The 13473-nt window shown below is 43.5% G+C and overlaps 1 protein-coding gene across 5 annotated transcripts in view; it reads left to right on the forward strand.

Annotated features, from left to right (window-relative positions):
• CDHR1 (cadherin related family member 1) overlaps window positions 1–13473 on the forward strand; it is an 83002-nt gene that overhangs the window by 35735 nt on the left and 33794 nt on the right. For all 5 annotated transcript variants that reach the window (XM_054832826.1, XM_054832821.1, XM_054832823.1 and 2 more), the window contains 5 exons: window positions 506–601; window positions 9349–9494; window positions 10305–10355; window positions 11693–11782; window positions 12281–12367. In XM_054832826.1, coding sequence (XP_054688801.1) covers window positions 506–601; window positions 9349–9494; window positions 10305–10355; window positions 11693–11782; window positions 12281–12367 — 470 coding nt within the window. The remainder of the gene's footprint in view (window positions 1–505; window positions 602–9348; window positions 9495–10304; window positions 10356–11692; window positions 11783–12280; window positions 12368–13473) is intronic.

A 13473-nucleotide genomic window follows, 5' to 3' on the forward strand; every position in this document is an offset into this window, starting at 1 on the left:
GTTGTCTGGCAGCAAGTAAGTAACTATTTAATTATGGCTAATTGCTCATGCAGTAGGCATAATTTTAAGACAGCATATGCTTAGAATACTTGGTAAGGTACCGAGGCACTGGGAAAGTTTAAGACTTGCATGTGTAGAGTAGGGGAGACATGTGCAGTCATTGCAAGCTGAAAAGATTAATTTTGCAATGAAGCTGTCTGGAACTGATGGAGATTTTTTTAGAGAGATCCTGCTACTTGATTTGTTTCTGTTGGATTTTTTTTTCTTATATACTTTCTGTCTCTATTTGCTGCTGTGTGAATGCTGGCACAGTGGCATGTAGAAGTAATTTTATTAAAAATATCTGTACAGATACAGTTCTCAAAGTCCATTGCAGCAACTGGGTATGTTACACACCTGTAGTATTCCCAAAACAACTCATGTTTGCTGAGAGTCAGGTAACAAAGCCAAATAACTGCCACCTACAAAATGCTTTTCTTTGGCTTTTGTTTTGTTTTAATTACAGTTCAGGCAAATTATGCCCCCTATTTCTTTGATAACGGAGCCAGAAGCACAAACGGGAACATGGCACTTCTCAGCCTTTCGGAGGACACACCTGTTGGTCAGTATTAAAATTATTATGTTTAAATTGTGAAACTGGAGCTGCTTGCTCTTTTGTTCAGCAACATGTGTTTTGTTGTAGGTTTTTGTTGTATACCCTGGTCTTTTTTTTTTTTTCTCTCAAGCTTTTAATTGGCCTCAATTTAAAATGACATGTTTGAATTGTAGCTGTAATTCAAAACGTGAATTTTAGCTCCCCTTTTCTTGGTCCACCAGTCTATTCACAGCATCAGAGCGCAGACCTTTGCGGTCAGAAATAAATTCATGGTGGTGAGGGACTTCTTACAATTTCTGTAAATGCTTATGAGAAGAAAGCCTAGTTGCTAGTAATTAGCCTTGGTAAAAGCAAGCTGTACATTGAAAGGTAATAGAGGCATGATTTTCTTTAAACAGTTTTCACATTTTTCATGTTTGGTGGAAAATGTTTCTACATGGAGTGAAAATTACTTTGTCTAAATAACTGATGTTTTTTAAAAAGGTCTAGTTTTGTTTTATTGAAAATTCAAAAATTGATACATTTTTCAGCTTTCAACATTTTGAGGCAGTCTATTTATGCTTCTTTTAACTGTAGTTGCATTAAAAAAATTAAATAAGAACAAAAAGGTGATTTATAATCAGTATTTTCCAGGGGGGAAGAATAATTTCCTAACATTTAAAAACTTTTATGTAAAATATGTTATAGCAATGAACAACAGCTTTTCTTCAAACACTGCACTGAGGTTTTGTTTAGGATTTGCTCCTGTTTGTCTGTAGCTTTTTCAGGCTAAATCAGAAAAGTATTTAGCTATTGCAAATTGAGTACCAGAGCACCCATTTATTAGCTGCCTCGTGCATAGAGGAGGGAAATGGCTGTGCTGCGTGGAGGGGTGCCCCCAAACCCCTCCCCAGGGCTTAGGCAGCTGGGGGAGGCAAGGGTGAGGGAAGGATCCAGAGGGTACAGCCTCCTCTGCAAAACTGATGCTGCTGCCTTTGCCTTCCTAAACATGAGCAGGATCACTCACTGCTTTGGGAAGCAGCTACCTGAGTTTGCTCAAAGTCTCCATTTCTGGCCCAACAGTGTTAATGCCAGCCAAGATCCACACTGGGCATGCTAGGAGAGGGGTGACTGAGAAGCAGTGACTTCTCCTTTGCCTGCTCAACCAGAGGAGAGGAAGGGGAGAAGGCATAGAAGTGACGCATCTAGCCGATGAACTTAAAAAGAGCTTGCTTATGATGCAGCAGGGATTTGCTATAAGCTTGGTTGAGCTTAAGTGGAAACCTCAGCTGAAGGCCAACAGTAATGTAATGGCACTTGCAAAAGCCAGAGGCAGACCAAGGAGCTGCAATTTTTGCTGTACTTCTGCCCAGATTCACATGGAAACCCCACTTGCTCAGCCTTGGTGATCCGGACAGCTCTGCTGATTGCTGGAGCAAGATTAGCCCGTGGAATTGCTTGTCCAATAGTGTAGATAAGGTTTGTAATGCCAGATAGCCACAAAATGGGACCCTGACCCAGTTTGTTTGGGGCGGTGTTTGCCAACCCCACCACTCAAACCACAGGCAGCACAGCTCACTTGCTTGCCATCAAACTTCCATACCCTGGTGTGGTGCCAGCTCGCAGATGTTTACAGAGCATCAGCCTCTCCCTGCCACACTGGGAGCCTCTAGCCACCTGCCTGGGGATGGGGAGCTAAAGATGGCATAGTGCCGCAACACAATCACAAATGTCCGTCCTATCAGGACTGCAGTGCCACGCGGTCTCTCAGATGACAGCGCTCCCTGCAGCAGCAAAGTACAGCAATAATTTTCCAGTGCTGGGACCCAGTGCATCTGATCTGGGGCTCCAGGCAAAAAAGGAGAATGTGCATGCCTTGACAGCAAAACAGCAGTGCGAGGGATCAGAGCTTGTGTTAGCGTTCTTGTAACTAGCCTGAGTAAGAATAATGACAAATATGTGATGGGGTTTTGCACGTGCTTTTGTAACACTAGCAACCAGACTAGGTGCGTAGAGGTCCCTGGAGAGTTTATGCTTTGGTTGCAGCAGTGATAAAGCTCAAGCTGCTCCATCTTCAGTGCTGCTGTGCCTCATGTGTGCTGGCTTCATCCAGAATGTGTTTATGTGTGTTTACATTGGCTGGCTTGTACCTCTAATGTGCTGTATAAATGTGCTTTAAAAGACAAGAGAGAAACAACTTCTGGCTTAAAGCTCCAAAGGTGCCACCAAAAGCATTTCTCTGAGGTGAAAGGTTAGGAAGTGTTGAGTTTAGGCTTTTGCAAAGGGCCTAGAGAAACCTTTGCAAAAGGGAGATAAGACCTTACTTTTGAGAAGTCCAAATGTGGTAGCTTTGCCACACAGCTGCCAATGCTTCCTTAGGTCAATTCCCAGAACACCTTGATGGAAAGCTGTGACTACTGCAGGGTCCTCTCTTCTGATAGCACTTTGAGATGTTCCCTTGGGACATGGCTGCTTGGGATTTGCTTAATGCAGACTGCTGCTGCTATCCGCTGCCCACATCAGCACAGCCACTCCTCAGGGATGCTTTGGCAGGGAGGCCCCCAGAGGAGGGCACGAATGACACCAGCACTTCGGTGCTGCAGTGCTGGGTGCGCATTCAGCTTTGCACAGGGCAAGAGGACCAGTGTTTGCATCAGACCACAGTCAGAGCTTTATGCCAGAGCTCAGTGAGGGCTCACATACTGCCCGTGCTAAATGGCTGCCAGGCTGGCCCTTTTCAGTGGCCCCAGTGTCGGGTCTTGCACCGCAGAGGAGGCTATTACTCTTCATCCATCTGCTCTGATCTCCAGAAGGAATCTGGTCTCCTGTGTCAGAGTGCAGTCCCGAGCATCCACAGTCCAGCAGTCATCTTTCAGTTTGAACAGAATGATCAGTGACAAAACAGGGGAATTAAAATTTCCATATGTTTGATTCTGGATGGCTTCACTCAGGCTTAGGTGCTCAAAAATGGGCAGGTTGCCATTGGGTCTTCCAAGTGCTTACATAAAATTTGGAGTCATAGGCAGGATGCTTTTCTTGGCAGCAGCCAGTGTCTGATCTGAGCAATGCCATAGACAGCAGCTTTAATAAACCTCCAGGAATTTTACAGTCTTTGGCCCCACTGAGATTACAAGCAGTTGGCAAAGTAGTGCGTGTTAGTTATATTCCGACATCTGTAGGCAAGGGACATGAAACATTTTGGAGCACCAAAAGGAGATGATGGATTCTCTATGTGACTGTAGAAAGAGAAATTGCAGTGCTGCAGCTGCATGAATGCATCCAATTCAAGAAAATCACATTATCGTGCTCATACCATCCTTAACTTGACCTTCTCTTCCCTTGTGCAATTTTGCTTACTTACAGATAGTTGTGACCTACTAAGTTACATACATTGTGACATAAATTATCATAAAACCAGCAAATACTATTTGTGTGTGAAAGCTTGGAAGTGTCTGCAGATTCCATTTATTGCTGCAGAGCATGAAACCCCGTGAGGTAAGAAGGGCCAGAACAGCAGCCCCTTCCAGTGCTGGATTTAAGAAGAATGGGAAAAGTTATGAACTGAAATAGCAGTTGCAGTTTGTGTGGCTATTTGGCAGGGCAGGGTGATTAGATCTTTGCAAAGAGTTGCCTGTGTACATACAAAATGTGTGTGCTCCTAAACAACGTCTTAAGGCATGTGTGGGATGCTATTTCAGGTTGTTTGTTTCATCTTACCTCATTAAGCCCTCTGAGCCCTCATAGTGGGGACAGAGAACAGCTGCAGAGCAAGGGATTTGAAGCATACTCGGAAGGCCTAAGTTCATTACTCTCCCAAAGCCCAAGCATCATCGGTGCTCTGGAGATCTTCGCATGCCTCTCATACTTATGTTTTTCCTTTCTGTTTTTCCCCATACCCCCAAGTACGCATGCACACGCGCACACACCCCCATTAAAAGCCAGTTTGCAGTGGCAGTTCTTTGATCAAAGCGACAGCTGCCAGCAGTGCTACCTACCACTGGCTGACTGACCACTTCGGGTCCCTCCATCCTTCAAGCTTCCCCTGGTGTTCCTACACACTCCTGGTCTCATTTCTTCCCATCATTTACAGCTGTCTGTGGGGAGCCCTCTGGTACCCACTGTTCCTTTCCTCTTTCTATCACCCTGATCCAACTAATGCTCCCCAAACTGCTGTGAGTTCCTGCTAATGTCTTTCCTGGTCCTTCCTTCAGTGCTCAGCGACCCCACCCTGGCACTCTGCCATCTCTCTGTATGTGTTTCTGTATTTCACCTACCATAGACATAGTAGCTGAACCCACAAGGAATTTTTTCTGCCCACACTATATTTCCAGCCTTCCTTATCACAAAAAAATATCTGAGTGAAAGAATTAACATGCTTCTTTTTTAAATGATAATTCCTTTCTGACCAGAAAGGACACAGGCATGAACAATTTAGCCCCAGCTGTGTCTTGAAATCTGGAGACCGACCAAGACCTCATATTCAGGTGACTCCAGAAAGGCTAGATTTTTTGAAGGTGAAAAAATATTCAACTTTTCCCAGAAATTAAAATCTCCCCGCTAGAAAAGCCAGGAGCTGCCAGAGCAAAACTGTTAAACACAGCCTGCCTTCTGCATCACTGCAGCGGAGCTAACACTGCACAAAATGGAGCGCCCCTGCAAAGCAGAGCACTGCACAGAGATGCACTGAGGACTTGCAGGTGTTACAGCCTTCATTTTTGGTTTTATTCTTCTAGCAGAAACTGCAGATACATCAGAAAATTGCCCTCAGATGGCTTCTCCTTGGAGCTGGTTGCTGTGAGTGCCAGGGGGACAAATTGCTGCTGTCCATGGGATGGTGTTTTGGGCCCCATGCTGAGCGCTTGCCGCCGTACCCCCCTCTCCCTGCCACAGGTGCTTGCAGCTGTGGGGCCTGTTTTGGCTGTTGTGCTGCTGATCCTGGCTGTGTCTCTGCTTTGCCAGCCAGCACAGTGTGCAGGGGTGCAGGGAGGGAGCAGGAGTCTCCTGGCTGTGCTCAGGAAGGAGTGGTAGGTGGTAGTGAATGGGAAAGGAGCCATGTTTGAGGTAATCTTGGTGTGTGGTGCACACCTTCCGGGAGCCTGAGCTCCCCTTTGCTTGAGGTGAGCTTGGAGTATAAAACAGCCGTCTGTAGGCTTTTTGTGTTAACTGTCCATCACCTTTTCTAGTGGGGAAATGGGCCTTTGGCTGAGACAGGTGGAAAGCAGTCGCATAACCCCAGGCGAGATGGTATTTGCTGTGACGTTGGGAACAGAGGTGTCCTGTCCTGGCAGCATGGCCATGTATGTCCCCCTCAGCATCTTGTTAACAGATGTCAGCTGTGGTGGCAAAGGGCAAGGGGAGAACTGAGCACAAGTTCCAAATGTGCCTGGCTTGTTTAACTTGGCAGGGAGGGGATTTGATTGCTGAGTGACACACAGCAGAGAGGGAGAGCCTGTCTTCAGTGAGAGGGCAAAACCAGCCCCAAAGCACATGGACAGAGGCCGATCATGAATAAATCTGTCAGAAATGAAGTAAAATGGAGCAGTGGCATCATGGGACAGCTATTCAGCCTGAGTGGCGGGAGCAAAGAGCAAATGACTTTTAAGATGGAATGGGAAAATGGGGTGAAAGCCTGGAGTGGCTCCTGGGAAGCAAATGTAGCAGGGAGCAGTGTGCAGCTCCCCAGGAGGTCCCCGTTCCAGCCTGCTGCACCGTCCCCTAAGTACTTGGAGCATCCAGCTCTTCCAACCAGGGCCCTTACATAGCGTTTGCCATATCCCTGGGCAAAGGCTTTTCTTTTACCTTATCTTCCTGACATGGAGAGGCTGTTTACTTGGTACTCACTGATAAGATTTTAGCTGGTTTTGCCATTTATTTCCTTTTCAGCAAGTGGAGGCAGCACACTGAGAGGAGATTTTTTAATTGGCATTAACACTGAGCTGAGAAGCGTTCCCAGGGTGTTAATGATATGGAGAGTATTGTGCAGTGAAATTACAATTCAGACAAAATTAGGAATTATAATGAGCTAGAAAAGAAATTTTGATCCACAATCCAATTTAAAAGGCACACGAGCGTCCTGTACTATGAAAAATGAAGAAGTATCAGCTTTATCTAGGAAGCAAACAGTCCAGCATTAAAGATCAATGATGTCCTTCATTACTTGCTCAGAAACCTGAGTAATCTGTACCAATATCAATGTTTCTTCTCACATTTAGCATCAAGAAAATTCCTGTTTTCCTTATAAGAAAATTCCTAGAAAATGTAGGAGAGAAAATTGGAAAGACTGCAAGAACAAGCCCAGGTTCAAATGAATCCACTTTCACAGTCTATTCTTCTCCAGCACATGCCCTGTGATCCCCAAGGAATGGTTTGCAGTTCATGTACTACCCGTGTTGGTAGCTCGGGGCGGCCCCAGTCACAGCACTAGACCATGTGCCTGGTGGTCGCCTGCATGCTCCAAGAGACCCCAGATGCAGGCTGTGATGTCCATCCTGTTTCTCCACTGCGCAGGCAGCACTGCTCAGCAGCTGCTGCAGACATCCACATGAGTTAGAAACAGGCAGGGCAGGCAGCAGTATATAAAGTGGAAGGGACATGAAAAGTGAAGAAGGAGGGCAGAAAAGCACCTAAGTAGTAAAAACTTCTAATGACTGAAAAAGGCTGAAGAAAAGCACTGCATTGATAATGGTGTCAGTGAAGTGCTGACAACTGACACCTTAATTCTCCATTTGGCCCCAGCTGTGATATTAAGACAAAGCTTAGACAAAGCTTTTGAAAAACAAGAATAAATGCAGTCAGTGCTGGCACTGGAGAACCTTCAACAGTCTTGAAATCTCTGTCTCTTGCTAAACAGCTATATCAGGAGGCAGGTGTCCTTTTGGGACGCTATTTTATATCAACCCCAGTTTATTCCTCTCCTTGCACTTCTTTGTACTTACACAGTTCAAAATCATCATACCACTCATTGACTTTCCCTAATAATTTTTGGGGATCTCAGCTAGAGATGTGTTGTTATTTTCTACTCTGTTTTGTGGTAAAAGTCCAAGGAAAATGTGGAAAGTGTTCTGTAGTTTTATGAACCTGTTTTGCAAATCTTGACTACTTGTTGGCTGGCTGAGCCAGCTTGTAACAGGATCTGTTGCTTGTGCCTCTGTGGGCCCATTGGGTTTTGCAGTGTGAACATTTTTCTGGACAAAGTTGCCCAAATACTGCCTTGGTAGTTATGACAAGAGAGTTTACTCATAAGTGAGCACAGATCCCACATGGTGTGGCATAATCTCTTGCTATGCAAAGACAACAGCCATGTTTTCTAAGTATCACCACTGAGGCCTGGATGTTGCATGTCCATTAAGCGCACTCATCTGTTTGCTTCACATTTTGTATGCCAAGGAATAAGCAAAGGAGAAATGAGAGGTTGTATTGCAAAACTGAGCTTCCAGAAGCTGACCTTTCAGTGCTGTGGGCAGGACATCAACCAAAGCTCTAGAGTTAAACAGAAGCTTATGGATCTGGTCAGTGAAGAACTCCACTGCCACTGCAGAGAGGGTGTGAGAAAAAGGTTACAACTTTTGAGTACAGAATTAAAAATCTCTCAAACTCAGGGTCAGAGTAGTTTAAAACTGGAGTCTTCTGGGTTCCCTTTAACAGTCGTCTTCCTTAACTTTATGCTAACTTTCTTAGCAGGGACCCTTCCATCATCTCTTTGTGTCCCATGCACAAGCAAAACTCACTACTAACCAGTGAGTCACTTGGCTACAGTATTTCCAGTGCAGAGGACTTTGTAACATGTAAAGCAGTTTCTGTTCTGAATCTCTGCAACTTGGGTATTTTAGGCACAGCGGATTGGAAGGAAACAACAATGGTGTTTTATATTTCAAGCTCAGTTAACTGATATTTGTAAAGTGCTTGAAGTTATTTGGATGAAGATATTAATGCACAGTAGAATGACAACATGTAAGTTTAAAAAAATAATACTAATAAACCCTCACTATGTTTTGAAAACGTGGGTGTTATAACTCCCCCAGGAAGTATCACTTCTGATAAACAAAGTCAGTTTACTGGAAAAACTGACACCAACTTCTCAAATGTTTAAAAATAGAAATAACAATCTCTTTACCCAGCTTGTGAAAGAAATACATTGATGAGTTTAGAGAATTTATTCATTGGTGTGAGTGGGTGTGTTAAGTAGAGAATTTAATGAGAGGGAGCTAATGAGGGGGAGCAGTAGGAAAGACAACTTGCATCTATAAGTTCTATAAGTGGAAAAGTCTGCAAATGTCCTTGCATCTCCTGAGCTTCAGAGCCTGGGTACAGTCCTGTGGCAGTGCTGCCTTCAGCTGCCGGATCCTCTGCCTGCTAGTTTGTAGTTTTGTTGTTCCCATAGAGGGAATATAGGTGTGTGAGGGCCTTTTGGTACTGCTGAGATTGTCGCCCAGTCGTATAACAGCATTGCTTCTGAGTCACCTGGGCTGAGACTTAGTCAAGAGCTTGTCATCTATGTAAACACTGATGTGAACAGTATTGATCTAGGTGCAGTTCCACAGGAAAGGACCTGCTGTGAGAGAAACCAGCCTGATAAAACTCAGTTTAACCAGTAGACTAAAAAGTGGCAATTAGGACTATTGAGCTGTCTACTTATCCATATTTCACAGTAACTGGGTTTGATTCACAAAAGCTTTGCCTGCCGCAGGGGAGCTAAGTTCCAAAGGAACAGATCAATGAAATATTCACTGATTGAAGTAACCACAGGGAAATGCTGTTGAATGCCAATTTTTCAGGTACCCATGTGTACACTCTGAATGGAACTGATCCCGAAGGAGATCCCGTGACGTATGGCCTGGCCTACGAAGCTGGATCAAGACGCTACTTTTCTGTTGACAAGAACCTTGGAAATGTTACGCTGATCGAGGAGCTTGACAGAGAGGTACAGTGAAATGGCACCACTCTGTTTTCATGGAATTTCCTTCAGTTTAGTTTGATCTGTGGCTTTGAGGGACAATGCCAACTTATTTGCCCTTGAAACACCTAATATACTTTGCAATTCTGAGACATTATACTTCACCCATCATGTTGTTTTCCATTTGACTTGAGCCACTGATACTGCTGTTAAATTTTCCAGCAGCTGTCTGTCCAGCTTTTGCCAAAAGAGAAGTTTACTCTTTATTCCTATCTTCCCACACCCCATCAAAAGCTTAGGGGCAGTTACAGTCCTCTAATCCTCAGACAGGGGACTCTCCTGTCATTAGGAGGAAGTAGAGATTTGTATAAGCAGTGTTCCAGGACACTTGTCTAGTAAGCCCACATGTAACCAGCAATAGTGGCCTAAAGGCAGCCTTATTCTGGGAACACAGGCACTGAACACTTCACGTCTCCTTTGCAGGGAAGGGTATGCAGTACTTAGTAAACCCTTCAAAATACTGTATACTGAGACAGAAGAATTTTGAATTAGTAGTGCCTTTTTAGGGAGCGTTTCTTGAAAAAGACAACTGATTTTCACTAGCACTTTGTGGACAACAGGGATTCCTAGACCAACCGTCTCTGGAGAGTAGCCACGGAAAGTCCAAGGAGCTCCACAGCTGGAGCCTCTGAGGGGTCTTGCTAGCCTCTGCTGTGGTTGCTTTGTGGTATTAGTTGTTACTTTCATCTATCTGCTGAGACACATTTAAATTTGCAGTCCCTTTTCCAGTCAGGGCAAACATCATCTCTCTAACAAAGGAATTTTCTTGGCTTTCAGAAGGAAGATGAGATTGAAGTTATTGTTAGTATTTCGGATGGCCTGAGTACAGTAAGTATTTAATTATGCTGTAGCTTGTCAAAATGTCTGTCCCCACATACCTTCTCTTATTAAATTACCTTACAGGGACTATCTCATTTTACCAGAAAACATAATCTCATTAGAGTCTTACCTCCTGTTTCAAGAGCCACTGAACTCCCAGTAACTCAGGTCTCACTCCAGCTTCTTGCTCAGCTATTTGAGGATAATTACAATGTGGTGTGAGCTGAAAGACTGACTTAGTGGCCTGCAGAATTACAGCAGCTTCCTATGAAGTGTCACTGTCAGCTCAGTAGGATTCATACCTAAAAAAAAATCTAGAGGCTTTTTGGAGAAATGCATGACTTTATAGGAACTAGTGTTGGACACCCAAGGGCTGACCGTCCCTCCACCCCCGCAATGTTTCTGTAGCGTGACATTAAGAAGATTTGCTTAGGCTAAGGTGGTGGGGGTTTTCTTGTCTGCTGTTGAATAAAGCTTTGATCACGTCTAATCATTAAGCACTTATCTGAGTCATTGCACAAGCATCCAATCCTAGTCCTAGAAATTTCCTTGGCATTTTCAGTTTACGGACAGATGCTGTCACAGCCAGGATATTAGTCTGCCAATAAGATGACCTGGGCTTCATTCATCACTAGAGGTGTCACAAAAGTGGGATCCTCTTACTATTCACCAGACAGAATGACTCTAGAGCTCTTCCTCGTCTCAAGCAAATCAATTGCAATTACTGCAACATATGTTTGGGAGGTGCCATCATCCTACAGGCACGACTGCCCTGACAACCTCTGTAAACAGGAAATAATGGGATCATGTTCACATGTCCACTTGCAAACAACTGGAAAGTTTTGCTGGTCAAATATCTTTTTAGAAAGAGAACACATATTTTGTTCAAGATGGATTATTACGTACTAGTAGCGTGCATTTGTACATCCAAATTATGTATGCTATTAACCTAGTGTCATGATATCAGATGAGACATTAATGAATGCTCTTGGCTGTCAGGAACCAACTTTTACAGTCTTTTCTGTATTCTCATGCAATACATGACAGTATTTTGAATGCCATAAAGAAGAAGAAAGACTTTTGAAAATTAGCCCCAATCTGTACTCTGAGACTCCTTATTTAGTTTGGAGATATCTGGGTCTTCTCCACAAAGCAAATTCTTCTGGATTATGAGATTTTCTGTATTTTCTTTTATGTGCTCAGTTTTGGTAGTGCAGAGATATTCTATTACAACATAATTTTTCATTGCCTTTGAATACACCTTAGTAGGCAAATGAACAGGCTGAAACCAGGACAATGTTGAAAATCAGTTTGAGTCATAATATATTCTTCATGTTCTACTCCAGGTTTCTGAAAAAGTCAGGATCCTTGTAATGGATGCTAACGATGAGAGCCCTGAGTTCATCAATACACCTTACATAGTCCAAGTCCCAGAGGTTGGTGAAGTTCCTTTGCATACTGGAAATATATTCCAATAGGATGTAAAGAACAGCTAGTATGTAAAATAGTAAAATAAGATGTTCAGGACTAACTTGCATTCTTTTGTTTTAGGGTTAGGGTAGATATTTAATATTCACTGCAAACTTAGGGAATAAGTCTGCAGGTACTGAAGGTGTGCTATTTTGTGGGTAAGCTCCAAGATGTGAGTCATTGGGAGTTTTTAGAATTTACTTCAGCGGGAATAGGATGCACTCTGTCTTAGCTGAGATTTCCTGTCATTTTTATTCCAAAAAGGTTTTTTTTCCTTCTTGTTCTTCTCCAGTTTGCTCTGCTTTTAATCTCTTTCCTCTTTTCTTTCTGCTCTTTGGTTCCTTCAATGCATTTATATTCTTTCTACCATCGCTCTTTCTGCCTCCTTGCATGCTCATTTTTCATTTCTTCTAACTCATCTGGTTTTCCACTTCTGTGTGACTGGTAACTCTTTCTGGTCACAGAACGCTCCCTCTGGCAGCAGTATCTTTAAAATTGAGGCAGTGGACAAAGACACAGGTTCTGGAGGAAGTATCACCTACTTCTTGCAGGTAAGGTATTTCCTGTACCTTCAAAAATCCTCTCTTATTTACTGAGATCTCAGAAATCAGGCTAAAAAAAGATTTTGAGTGTTGTGCTTGCTGCTGGTGTCTACAGGACCGGTTTTGTTTCGTGCACAAGAAAACAAGCATCGACAAAACAGGTATTGTCTGACTGCAAGCAGCCAAGGGCAGTCCAGCAGGCAAGAGGAGGAGCTGGAGTTGCCACTGTCACTACTATGCTTGCCAGCAGGACTCCTCGTGGCTTGGCTCTTATTGACTTTTCATTTGGAGTGACGGAGAGAGCAAGCCTAACTTGTGATCTTGCATGCATATAGGATTTCTAAAGCATGAAATAGCTTTCTTTAGAAAGCCAAATGCACTGGAAGCCAAAATGTGCACATTGGTGTAGCAGGCTGGTGCGTAGCTGAGACCTGGATCACAGTGTGAAATATGAGGTACTAAGTCTTTTCACTGACAAAGCTGTGCCCACTTGAAACCAGCCTTTTGCATATTGCCCACTGGTCGAGAACAGAAAGGGTTCTGTATTTAAAGCTGAACTTCTCTATTACAGACCTCCTGCAAGCCAAAAGGGCATTTTTTTGCATTATGTCCTTAAAATTCCTTCTTCCTACAAGCAGCTTTGTCCAGATTACCTGTAGTTCCCCTGATTCTAAAGGCAACAGAAAAAAACCCAAAACCAGTTTGTTGCAATATTTACTTTGGATACAAATATGGAAACAAGTTGGAAGATATTTACATAGCACTAAAGCTAATCTTGTTAAGAGCTTGGGCATACTGTGAAATACCACCTTGAGTGCCTTGTTGAAATTTAGTTTTGATTTCACCAATTATGATCCATTTAAAATACATTACATGCAGGATTCAATTTTGCACAGGGCTTTTTCCAGTAAGTTGATAGACTAGGAAGCCAAGGAACAGCAATTTCAAACTTGTCTCTAGTTGATGTATTTGTGTGGCAAAAAGGTTACTAAATACATGTTTTTGTTGTAAAAATGTTGCCGTGTCTTTTGGCGCAATCTCTGGGAATTCTCAAGTTGCACGGAGAAAAAAACCTCTCTGAAAGTCTGATGTGGGTGGGTGGTGATGTCTACTGA

This window comes from Grus americana, chromosome 7, assembly GCF_028858705.1.
Source record: "Grus americana isolate bGruAme1 chromosome 7, bGruAme1.mat, whole genome shotgun sequence".
NCBI lineage: Eukaryota > Metazoa > Chordata > Aves > Gruiformes > Gruidae > Grus > Grus americana.